This window comes from Carassius auratus, chromosome 25 (genome assembly GCF_003368295.1).
Source record: "Carassius auratus strain Wakin chromosome 25, ASM336829v1, whole genome shotgun sequence".
Classification (NCBI taxonomy): Eukaryota; Metazoa; Chordata; class Actinopteri; order Cypriniformes; family Cyprinidae; genus Carassius; species Carassius auratus.
In genome coordinates this window covers 11840948-11854162 of record NC_039267.1, presented here as the reverse complement: position 1 = coordinate 11854162, position 13215 = coordinate 11840948, and the positions used below count along the sequence as shown (strand labels likewise).

The 13215-nt window shown below is 36.0% G+C and overlaps 1 protein-coding gene across 4 annotated transcripts in view; it reads left to right on the top strand.

The window, feature by feature from the left end:
• si:ch211-269c21.2 (carbohydrate sulfotransferase 8) overlaps nt 1–13044 on the top strand; it is a 50930-nt gene extending 37886 nt beyond the window's left edge. For 3 of the 4 annotated variants that reach the window (XM_026202625.1, XM_026202626.1, XM_026202627.1), the window contains exons 3-4: nt 8877–8917; nt 10782–13044. In XM_026202625.1, the coding sequence (XP_026058410.1) occupies nt 8877–8917; nt 10782–11861 (1121 nt within the window). In that variant the 3' untranslated portion in view covers nt 11862–13044. Of the gene's footprint in view, nt 1–8306; nt 8760–8876; nt 8918–10781 lie in introns of all 4 variants that reach the window. The other variant, XM_026202628.1, reaches the window with a different exon arrangement.
• The last annotated feature ends 171 nt before the right edge of the window (nt 13045–13215 follow it).

Here is a 13215-nt window from a genome sequence, read left to right as displayed (position 1 = left end):
GTCACCAGGAGAATGCATACCATAGATAATTAGGGGAAAGCAGTTTTATATCTAGTGGCCACATTAGTGTAAATAAAAATGGGGTATTTTTTTGGAAAAAGAAACCAGAGTAAGGATATGGCCTATAACCCTACAGCTGTTGTCTGTAAACAAATTTGAATGTAAATCATGCACAACCTGGTAAATAAAATATTGCAGTGTAGTGAACCTGAGGTCATGGAGAGGGCTGAAAGTTATAAAACAGTGTTGGTGAAAACTAAGTTGAATCTGAGACAGATTCAGTGTCATGAAGGTTACAATAAACTTTCAGCTTTGCCTGCCTGTTAAGGATTCGAAAACCACTGGTTTGTCAAAGTTTTTATACTGGCATGTAGGGCTGTGCTATTAATCGAAAAATGGTTTGATTTCGATTTTGGTCTCCAACGATTATGAAAACACAATTATCGATTATTGCACCCCATACCGCACCCATTTGCAGCGCTTCGCATTTGCAAAATAGGACGTGCTTGATTTCTCGAAGTATATTTATTCATGTTTTTAAAAGCGTGAAAGAGAACTTGCGCTGCTCCTCAGGAAGAGATATGGGCTCAGAGTCTCTACAGTGTAGATGTCATAGCCACCTTATTTACAGGAAATACATATTTGACTATCACTATCTTTAAATAAATCACTCATATAACGTTTTGGTCATATGGCCCCCCTCATAATCATGTTAAATACTCGTGATTACGATATTGACTAAAATAATTGTGATTAGGATTTTTGCCATAATCGAGCAGCCCTACTGGCATCCCCATAAAAAGTAGTTCACCATGAAAATGTAAATTTTACTCCAAATTTGTATGAATTTTTTTTGTGGAGCACAAAAAAGCAGTTTGGCAGAATGTCCAAGATGCTTTTTTTCACGCAATGGAGAGAAATGCTGTCAATCTTGTAAATATTACAAAAAAAATTGACTTATTGTATGGTACTTGTATTCTAACTTCCAAGTGTTCTGAAGCCAAATGATCCCTTAATGTGAGGAACGGATTGAAAATTTGTGAAATAATGGCAAGGAAACTCATCTTATTCTTGAGCTGTCTTCACAGTACTTTTAGTAAATCAAAAACAGTCTAGGTCAATTTATGAACAAATGTCTCTTATGGGTCTTTTTAATTAATTGTTAAAACATTTGAATCAGTATGATGGATCCTTTAGTAAATAAATATCACGTTATAATCACTTTAAGTTACCAAATAAGTTATTTAAATACTTTTGGTCAAAAGTTTGGAATAATTACATTTTAAAAACTGTTGTAAGTGAAATATTATTACAATTTAAAACATAAAATCGTCTTTTAAAATGTATATTAAAATATACATTAACAAGCTGAATTTTCATCAGCCATTACTCCAGTCTTCACATGATCTTTCAGAAATCATTCTAATATGTTGATTTGATGCCCAAAAGGCATTTCCAAATTTGATCAATGTTGAAAATGTTGAGCTCTCTGTTACTTTCTTTTTTCAGGATTCTTTGATCAATATAAAGAACAGCTTTTATTTGAAATAGAAATCTTTTATAATATTATTGATGTCTTTACTGTCACTTTTGATCAGTTGAATGCATCCTTGCTGAATATATTGAAATATGTATTAAATTCTAAAAAAAAAAAAGATCCTTACTGATGCGAAACCTTTGAATGCATATGTATCAAATTGAGAGTTTGAGATTCAAAATCAAATCAGGAAATTTGATTCTCACCCCTTATTATTATAAATGTCCAGTCAATTTGTATTAAAGTACACATTAGCTTGAAGTGGGCAGAAAGACAGTACCAATGTCAAGACAAACTCCCAGCGCTCAGGTCTAGGGGGTGTGTAAGTTAGTTAAGAAGTCGGTGGCTGACAGCACGAGGTGAAGGAAGGTGGGACATGAATGTTAATCAAGCTAATGAAGTTCAGGAGAGAGTGCAGGCTCATGCAGAGAGAGCCAGATATCACACACGCACACACACACACACACACACACACACACACAGCATAGCATCTAACAACAGACGGCTGTGCCACCAGGGGGCCCACTGGTACACAACAGGAGTAAACAAGTAAACAGCTTACAATAAATGAGTCTCTTCACACATCTCCAAAATGTCCGGGTTAGTCAAGGACAACAGCTTCGATGAAAAGAGTGCATATATTCAAAAGTAGGCTATTTGTAAATAAACGTGCGAGTGTGTGTGTGTGTGTCACTGCGGGACGATAATTGGATGTAGAGTCGACAGCGTGTTCATCAGACGGCAGAAGGACACTTGACTGGAAATGGGCTGGATTTGGGCAGGAAATGGGCAGACACAAATTGCAAACTACATTCTTAACAACCATATCCATCAGGTCATCCATCCTTACAGCCATCTAACCGTTCCTCTGTCCAATCAATCATGAAATCTATCACCCCATCACTCACTAAATCCCTCCATCTCACTGCGATTTGCTCATTTTCCCTCCCTCTCATGCAGTTCATTCATTCGCCTGCTTCTTGACGGTGGCAGCTAGAGGTGTTTACTCCTCCTGTGACTGCCAGGTATAAATATTGATGTGTGGATGGTCCGATTAAATGTCACGGTCCGTTCAGATAGGGAGAGAAAGAGAGAAAGACATTGTTGTGATCCTTTATGCACTTTAGAGTGCCATAAACGATCAACTTGAAGTGTCCGTTCCAGACACTCGCCTGAAGATTTTTCAGACAGACATCCATTACACTTCATATTAACAAAGAAACTCATGGAAGTATTGAAAGGATAGTTCACCCAAAAATCTAAATTCTGTCATTAATTACTCACACTCAAGTTGTTCCACACCCGTAAGAACGTCCTTCATCTTCGAAACACAAATGAAGGTATTTTTGATGTAATCCGTGAGCTTTCTGACCCAGCATAGACAGCAATGCAACTGATATGTTCAAGGTCCAGAAAGGTGGTAAAGACATTTTTAAAATAGTCCATGTGACCTCAGTGGTTCAACTGTAATTTTAAGAAGCTCCGAGAATATGCAAAGATAGAAGAAAACTCTCGCATTCATGAGAGTACCACAACGCATGCATAAACACGTTGAAAACTGACATGGAAGAGAAGAAATTGTTGAATTGTTTAAAGAAATTTTTGTTTCCTTTGCGCACAAAAAGTATTCTTGTACTTTCATAAAATTACAGCTGAACCACTGAAGTCGCATGGACTATTTTAATGATGTCCTAATTACCTTTCTGGGTCTTAAACGTGTTAGTTGCGTTGCTGTCTATTCAGGGTCAGAAAGCTCTCGGATTTCATCAAAAATATCTTAATTTGTGTTCAGAAGATAAACAAAGGGTTTATGGGTTTAGAACGACTTGAGGGTGAGGAATTAATGACATAATTAACATTTTTCGGTGAACTATCCCTTTTAAGTATTTTCTTTATTTTCCATTATAACATTTATTTATTTATTTATTTATTCTTATTATTAATTTAAAATGTGTTTAAAATCTGTCTGGGAAGGTATATACACTGCTGTATATTTTGGAGTCAGTAAAAAAAATTTCGGAAAAGGAATTTATACTTTTATTTTAAATTGATCAAAAGTGACAGTAAAGACTTAATCAAATAAATGTTATATTGGTGAACATAAAATACCTTATAAATCGTAAAAGCCTTTCAAAAAGCATTTTAGAAAAAAAAATTACTGACCCCAATATATTGAATGGGAGTATAAGTGCTTCAAAAAAAAATAAAAGATTCACATTTATGCTTTGATTTAAATTGTGATTTAAATGTATTAGTGAAAACACATTTTTGTGAGTCCCAAGTCAAAATATTTTTCTTTGTTAAAAAGCATAAATATTGAAAATAGAGTATAGTTTTGAACCTGCAACATTAACATCAACTTTTTATATATTATTTTATATATTATTATATATTTCTATATTATTACTAACTTTTCGATTCATATTCCTGCAGCCAGGAAACAAACACTTCTGAGTTTTAAAGCTATTTAAAAGACACAGATACACACTTATACACCCACTTGCTGTCTGGCAAATAAATCTTAACATGCATACGGACACATACCTGAAGTCTTTTATCATTCTTATTAACACTTCTTGCCTTGGTTCCTGATAAAAGCTGTTTTCTTGCTACATCTTTGCTAATATAGACAGTTGAAACTGAGCATCCCATATGGCCTTTCAAGGTGAATTTAACTCATCTCTAATGCACCAATTGGCTTCCTTACCATTATTTATAGCAATACACTAACGTCTTCCTGATTTAGTTGTTGCTGGAGTCTAACAAGGTTAGACAGGCATATGAATCAGTTGTGTGAAAATGATGGGAGATTTTCACAGTGCATTAAGTCTTATGAAGAGGACTAATATTAGGAAAGCACATATATTAGGTCACCACAGCTCACACATACAGTACTGTACAGTGTGCAAGTGAAGAAGTTGACAGCTGCGTACTGTACCGTTAGATTTAGCCTCATTATTGGTCTCAGTGGTTGGACACATGATAACTCGCTGCCCTCCAACTGCTAAACAACAGTCCAGTGTATTAATCTCTAGAAAGTAAGTTATATAGTGATAAAGTATCAGTATTGGTCACACTTTGTTTACTTGCAGGGACTAACTGGACCATGCTAACCATCCGAACCTTGACCCCCTTGGCTGCTATTTGAGCGTAAACCGTGCTTCTCTGTCTCTGTCAAATAAGTAACATCTCATCCTGCCGGTGACTGTGGCCATGTTTATGACATATTGATTTGGTTTTGTGGAAAGCTGCACTGTGGTAAACAAAGAGCTCTTGCATTAGATGTGACAGGAACTCTGCTCGCTTTTGTTATTCTCTGACTCTTCAGATGTCTGTTGTATAACTTTATATATATACAGCTGCACTCAAGCATCAGCGAAGGAGTATCTTAATGCATATCAATTGCATGAGCCATAAAAGAACACAACAAGAGGGTATTTTGTTTCATACAATGGTAAGCTGCTTCCAGTGTTCGGACGTTACCTTTAAAAGTAAAAAAAAAAAGTCATCTATATATAAAGATTATAAACTTAGACAAAAATAGAAATGTTGCAAATAACAAGAAAGTTGAAATTTTAGTTTATTGACTAAAGTTACTGAAAAATAAACACATAGAAAACTATAATTAAAATTGCAGATGGAACTAACAAAATCACTAAAACTAACTAAAATGAAAATAAAAACTTAGTATATAAATATAGATGTAAATTATAATACATGCTATAACATTATACTAATACTAAACACTGGTTTTGCATTACATCTGCATTGAACATTTGCGAATACATTTTTCTAATATAGCAAATAACATACTATCTCTTTTGTATGACATTATTACTTTGTCAGATTACTATTTTTATGATTTATGTTCTAAACAAAAGCTATGTTGAGAAAGTGCAAAATGACACCAAATATTCAAACATTTGTACATTTTTCTGTAAAGAGCACCACTGTACACACTGTAAAATAAATTCTGTAAAATGTATGATAAAAACTGGCAGCTGTGGATGCCAGAATTTTACCGTAAAAAATATGGTAACAAAATTTCAGGTTTTACAGATTGAACCTAAATTTACATTATGCAGTATTTAATACTGATATATCATATATGATAATATACCAACTTACTGAAGTGCTGAAATCTGCTTGTAATACTCTGATAACCACCAAAAGCAGGTGGTGATGAGAAAGTCACATGATGAACCGTTTTCTACAAGCCAAGAAGGAAAAACACTGGCATATATAGGAGGTGCACATGTGTCATTCACACAAACAATAAACACAATCATGGTAACACATGAACCTGAAATAATGCAATAAACATTTATTTAACATTAGATGTAATATACAACCTTAATGAACACAACTGGTAAGAAAAAAGCTAGTTATTTCAACAACAACAACAAAAAAAACATAAGATGTGAAATCTAATGGAATTCTGGTAATGTCAATTAATGTTTTTTCACTGTAAATTATACATTCTTTTTCACTTTCAAAAACTGTCCAATACAGTTTTTCACTGTATATAGTTAGGGGAATTTACCTTTAACCAAGTACTGTTAAAATCACAGTCTCCAAAAAGTCATTTGTTTGCATTACACATAGCGTGTTACAATGGCCCTCAGCGCACTTTTCAGTTCCTTTTATCAAAATAGAACTTAGGTAAGGACATGTGTGTTCTAGAGTGTTCTAGAAGATCAGACGGTGCTGGGACCAGTAAGAGTCCCTCGTTCCGTGTTCCCGGGATTTGAGTTATTCATAAGCTGTGAAGTCATCGGGAGCGAGGCTGTCTGCAGTGCTCCATTACTGCCAGCTCCCACCGTGCAGCAGCGTCGCTCTCCTGCTTCGCCTCATGTCATTTAAGTCGGCCGTCTCTGACGAGACTCTGATCTAATAGACCTGAGTGATCTGCTGGTAGCAGCAGGAGGGAGGTGCACAGCGGCAGAGACATTAGCTGTTTACAGGGATCGTCTATTATCTTTCACACAATCTCTCCTGCCTTTGCCTTTTCTTCCTGTCTCACCTCCTCCCACTCAAGTGAGAGATCTTGCAGACACATAGAGCGTGAGAGAATTGCTTGCAGTTGGGTCAACGCGCAAGGATGTGCATCCGTGCGAGTGCATATCTTTTCATCTTATCTTTCATTTTGTGCTGCTTGATATTCATTTTTTTAACTTTACAATAGAACTTTTAAACCTCTGAATTGTAGCAGGTTCATTGGTAAGTGCTCAGAACTGAGAAATAATCATCTGTGCCACTTCTTACTTAAGTTAAATGAGATGTCTGCAATCAACAGACATCCCAAACATCTATTAAACAGGGCTTTAGAAATATGACTTTTCAGAGAATTAATCATTGGGGAGTCTTAATACAATTTACATTTAAAAAAGAAAAAACTCATTTAAATTAATTAATGCACAAACCTATTTGGATCACTTTTTGTTGCACATTATTTGCATTTTCATAAACCACACCACTGGCACAACTTACCCCGACCCACATCATTTTTGGAAAAATGGTTCATTTAATAATTCATGATGGATTTTTTGCCAAATAATTGACATGGGTTTATGCATGGGTGATTCACTTTATTTTTAGACTTTTTATCTGCAGTAGGGAAAATGTATTTTGACATGCAAAAAACGGCATTAAAATTATTCTTATGTGCATATCTCAATTATAGGCATGAATAGGTTTGGTTAAATGACAAATTATGCACAGTTTGCTAGATTAAAGGGCCAACAGTATGTGGTGATCCTTACACTAGTATACACTAACTTACAAAAGCACACAGTATTGCCGCCAGATTAAGTATAATGCATTATGACACAAATTGTGCTGGATGAAACAGGCTCACCAGCAGGATTCTATGAATTTATGAATAAAAGAGAAGAAACACCAGGAATATTTTGCAAATTCTCTTTGAAATTCATACTCTCAGTTATCTATGGGAAATTACAACCTAGAGTATACAGCGTCCTCATTACAGGGAACTTCCACATCAGATTGACTGTAGGTTTATGCACCAGTGCAATGAAGTGTATTGTTTTCCAGAACTTTGTGAAGACTTTGTGAAGTTTTTGTCTTGTTATATATCCATACACTAAACAAATAATATTAGCATTCATTATACAGTGCATTAAAATCTTGGGAAATATATGATGGCTTTTGATGAATCAGTCAAAAAGTTAGCAACCCATTTTACTTCTGTAACATCATGAATTTCCAAGTTCAACAGAATATCAAACAGGGCTTGATTTTAGCCATGAGGAATTGATTGATTTTTAGTAATGTTTTCAATAAACTGACTAATGTTACTAACTATTAATTGTTGCAAATAAACAGCAAATCAGGGAATGTTTTGTGCTGGAAACATGCATTATTGCATGTTTATTTTTTGGTCATGTGAATAAATTTGTGACAGATTTCAACGTGTTAAAGTATATGTTTTTTCAACATCCACAACATTTCCATTAAACAAAAGTTTTTTTTTGTTTTTTTTTATAGTGGAAAAGTTCTTCAGATTGTTAAAACATTCTCCCCGCTTAGAAAAAATGGTTGTTTTCAGTTTTGATTTAAAGTCCGAACAGATTACAGTAGAGAAAGCCTCTCTCAGAAAAACAGGCATCTCCCCAACCTCTTCTCTTGGCCTGTAAATAACCTGTTCTAGCTCTCAAACCCGTGTCACAGCAGTGCCTGCAATGAATCCATCAACCCAAAGTGTCATGGCTTTGGCATCTAATCGATGCTAGTCTCTGCCCTTCCATAGGTCAATGTCAAAGCATTGAGACGTCTCTGCCAGAGCTGCAGAGCCTCTGATTCAGTATGACTCAGGCCATCTTCCAGTTTCGTTCCCTATTAAGAAGACATACACTTCGGACTTTAGATTTTTTCCACGGTGAATACTTAACGATTATGTTTCTGAATATCTTTGGACACACACTTCTGTTCATACACAATAACCTTTGATGTCAAGATGATGTTTGTCAGGCTGCTGGGAGACCATCTGGAGCTGCTGCAAGCAGTGGCACATAAACATTAGCAGTCGACCACAGGAGTCAACCTCCCTCCGTCCACCCGCCCTTTCTCTTCACTCCGTCTGTGTAAGAGGTGGAAAACACCAGCAAGGACACTACTTCACTGAGCCATATGCTTCTTTATTTCAGCACATTAGGGCAGACTGAGGCTTGCAGTATAACTTCTCATTGGTTGCGTTTTGAATGTAAGCAGCTCAGTGAAATTTCCTGAACCCAGAAGTTCACTTTCATGGTACACTGGTTGTAAAAATGTAAAAGACTGAAATGTCATCCTAACGTTCCCTCTCTTTCTTTTCTCTCAGGTTCAAAGGTCATATTCTCCCAAGTACAGGCCATAAGAAAGGTAAGCCTATTTGTCTGAATGATCAGAAGGTTTTACAGAAGTTCTTCACTGCGTGTGTTATGGCTGCTGGAATTACTGTGCACTGGCGTCACTTGGTGGCTGCCGTTGGAGAGACAAGACTTTATTTTAAAAAAACATTAAATAGTTATTTTGTGTGTTGACATATAAAAAATTTTTTTTTAGCCCTGTGGACTTTTTAAAATACACTTTTCAAAATCTCATTTAATTATTTTATTTAGAATGATTTGCTTATTTAATTTGTCTGCTAACAATATCTAGCAGAGAATACTGGATCAGTCATATAAATTCCCACCACATATCAAATTGTGTTTTTTATTTGACAAAACGTTGTGTTGAAATGATATTCTTAACTTTGGAATAAAATAGGTAATTGTTATGTAACACTAAATGGGTAATTTCATCATCTAGTATTTATGTATCTTAAACACACAAATAATTGTAATTTTTATTATACACACTATTTGGAAACAATTAAATGCTTTATCATTGTTTCTCACATTGTTTAGATTATCAGTTTTAGAATAATATTTATGTAAGAATATAATTTTATGATGGCTTTTTATAGTTTAAAAATGAAGGTGTGGGCAAAACAAAACTCTGTTTGAAAAGAGTGAATGAATGATTAAATTCAATTTGCTTTGAATAAAAATCAGCCCGTTACATAAATACCCCTGTGAAAAAGTAGTAAACTTTAGCATATTTTTAAGAAGAGTACTTATTACATGAGTAAATTAATACTTTAAAAGAATATATTTAGGTACAAATTTAATGTTATGTTTTTGAACACTTAATACTGATAAATGAAAATACAGGTAACATTTATTATATGCAGTAAGATAAACTTTAGAGTTCTTTAGAGCATTTATTTTTCTTTAAACCATGAAAAATACTTTTTTTAAAAACATATTGATTTAAATTGTTCTTTAATGTTAAACTTTTACTTTGCCATTACAAAATTTACTTTTTAAAAGTTTTTTTAATACACTATAGGATTTTAAGTAAACTACACTCTAAAAAATGCTAGGTTAAAAACAATCCAACTTGGCTGTGGTAAGGCATGACATTCTCGACCAGGCGCCGAGTGCTGCAAATCACAACACATTTCCTATTTCAGAAGGTGGGCTTCTGTTTGATACAGAAACTATTCAAGCCGTTCATGCCAGACTCGGAGAGAGGTGCTGGAATAATGTAAAATATGTGAAAAAGAATCTGTTTTTGAACAGCCTAGTATGAGAGCCTGTTCTAGTACACCCCCAAAACTAAATCAAGACTTTGTAAAAGAGCATAATAGGACCCCTTTAAATTCAGTATGATATCGAATAAAATCAGTGAATGTAATGCAAGCGAAAGGCATTTCCTCCATGCGAAACGACCACTGCTGACACTTCTGACTGACATCTCGTCCTTATGTTGTAAGCACAGTAAAGACTTTATAAATGAAATAAAATGTATATAAACCTTGATTTCACTGAAGAAATCGGCAGAGGTGGTGCTGAAAACCGCTTTCTCCTGTAGTGGACACAAAAAGCTGGCGATCTGACTGTTACTCAGCAGCTGGGTTGTTTTGCTGGAGAAGTGCTCTACCCAGCATTTGATTAGAAAAAGACCCAGCTTTTTTTTTATTGGCAGCAGCTTAGTTACAGAAAAACTACCCAGCACCTGGGTAAATAAATATCAGAAATAACACAATAAAATGACCCATTGAGTTAAAAACATTAGCCCAGCATTTTTTACGAGTGCACATTGAATACAATTGAGCACACTTTCTTTTCACAAGGGTGTGCCTCAATTTGAAGAAACACTGTTATTGTTGCTGACAGTACTTTTATTCTCTAAATTACAGGAACCGTGTCCTTATTGTCCTGACAGTTACAGACAGTCTGATCCAGCAGAAGACAACCTTCCTAGATCTGCACAACCGGTGCAGCTTCCAGTCTTCCCATGGGTCCAGCGTTCCTCTCTAATCAACCCCAAAGACATCTCTGCTGCCCATGTCACAAAGAGCCACCGTAAACTCCTCCTTAAGAGCGGTCTGCTTGTCCAGCAGCTCAACGCTGACCCTCCCGGCCAGATCAAGGAGAGCCCAGAGCAACTGACTCAGGTGCAGCTGTCCCGTCAGAGGCTGATGAGGGAGGTCTGTGCCAAATACACAAGCGGATCCACCAAACAGACTATAACCCGCATGCATGTGTCCCGTATCTTTGTGGAGGACAAGCACAAACTCCTCTACTGTGAGGTGCCCAAGGCGGGCTGCTCCAACTGGAAGAGGGTGCTCATGGTGCTTCAAGGTCTCGCTTCTTCCACTGGAGAGATCCAACATGACGAGGTGCATTATGGGAATCATCTCAAGCGACTTGACTCGTTCGATCAAAATGGCATCATTCGTCGTCTGAAGACCTACACCAAAGTCCTCTTCCTGAGGGAACCTTTCGAAAGGCTAGTGTCTGCTTTTCGGGACAAGTTCGAAAGCCCAAACTCATACTACCACCCCGTTTTCGGGAAGCCCATCATATCGAAATACCGCAGCAATGCGACGCAGTACGCCTTGCGCACGGGAGCAGGCGTGACCTTCAAGGAATTCATCCAGTATCTGTTAGATGTGCATCGACCGGTCGGCATGGACATCCACTGGGAGCCCGTGGGACATCTTTGCAGCCCCTGCCTGCTGGACTATGATTTCATTGGGAAATTTGAGACTCTGGAGGAAGAAGCCAATTTCCTTTTGAGAAGTATCGGAGCTCCTAGCAATTTAACATTCCCTAGTTTTAAAGACAGGAACCCTAATGCAGAAAGGACATCTTTGGATATCACAAGGAGATATTTTGCTCAACTTAATGTGACGGAGAGACAAAGGGCGTATGACTTTTACTACATGGACTATCTGATGTTCAACTACTCCAAACCGTTTAAAGATTTATACTGAGCCATTCACAGTAGTCTAATGAACCTTCGGTTGGCCCGATGTTCACATTTAGTCCTAGTGAGGTTATTTTATTACTGTCAAATGTCATTGTTTGTTTGATAGCAAATCTCAATGTGAAATATTACTCGCGTTCTGTACTTATCGCTGCAGGCTGGTCCTTGCGTTTATCTTAATATTTACAAAACATATTCAATTCTATTCAGTAAGAAACCTCTTAATGGGATAATCTGCCCCAAAAAATTAGAATTGGACATAATTTACACACTCTTCACATAATTTTAAACGAGTGTGAACAAATGACATTATTTTGAAGAATGGCTCAGCTGTTTTTGGTAAAAACAATGGTGGACAAAATGTCTGAATTTTCATTTTTGGGCAAACTGTCCCTTTGTTGTGTGTGATTTTGTTCAGACTGTCTCAAACTGTCTTGAATGAATAGACTACTAAGAGTGTATTAAAAGTTAAGATGTTATTTATAGTAGTGTTGAAGGAAAGTGTCCAGCTATGAGTATCACTGCTCGATATAACATTGCGAAAAATTTTCAACAACGAGACAGACCGTCGCTGGATTTAGTGTGGTACGTCTGGTAATGGTAAAATCAGGTTTTTAGTGAATGTATAAAAACGATTTGTCTACAATGTGTCATGTATTAGAGCATGACCTGCTACACCTTTTCCTTTCACATTTCTCATATTATGACGTTTTCTGTACATTAATAAATGTCAGCACAATATTTTAATGTTAGTTAGATGACATCTCTGCGCGATTACCTTCTTTATTGTCAAAATGACGTATCAAAATTCCAGTCATGTCTAGGCCTCAGTCACTAGTAGAGGTGTACAGTAAACTCATCACAATCTTTCACCCCTTTTTCGAAGGTTAGTAACCATTGTTTACATTGTTATCCAACTTAATTTTTGCATTGCGGAAGTAAACTCTTTCCTGTGAATCTGCAGGACTTTTGATTCAATAGCCGCTTATGATAAGCAACCAGAAGAATAACAAAGCTTTGCACATTCATGTTAAAAATGACTCATAAAGTGGAAGTAATGTATCACATTACTACAGACATCTCAGGAATGCTTACTTTTCCTTACATTTCCAAATATAGCATCAAGATATATGTACAATTAAGATCATAAAATTATTTATATATATGTAATATGTATTAGAGCCCTAGTTACACACACACACACACACACACACATATATATATATTATATATATATATATATATATATATATAATTTTTTTGTTACTTCATCCCAGTTTTGGAAACAAAAGCAGGTGTCTAATACCGCCTTAAAGCAGTCAAAACTGGTGTTGATCTTTACATCTTGTCCTCCCACTCCA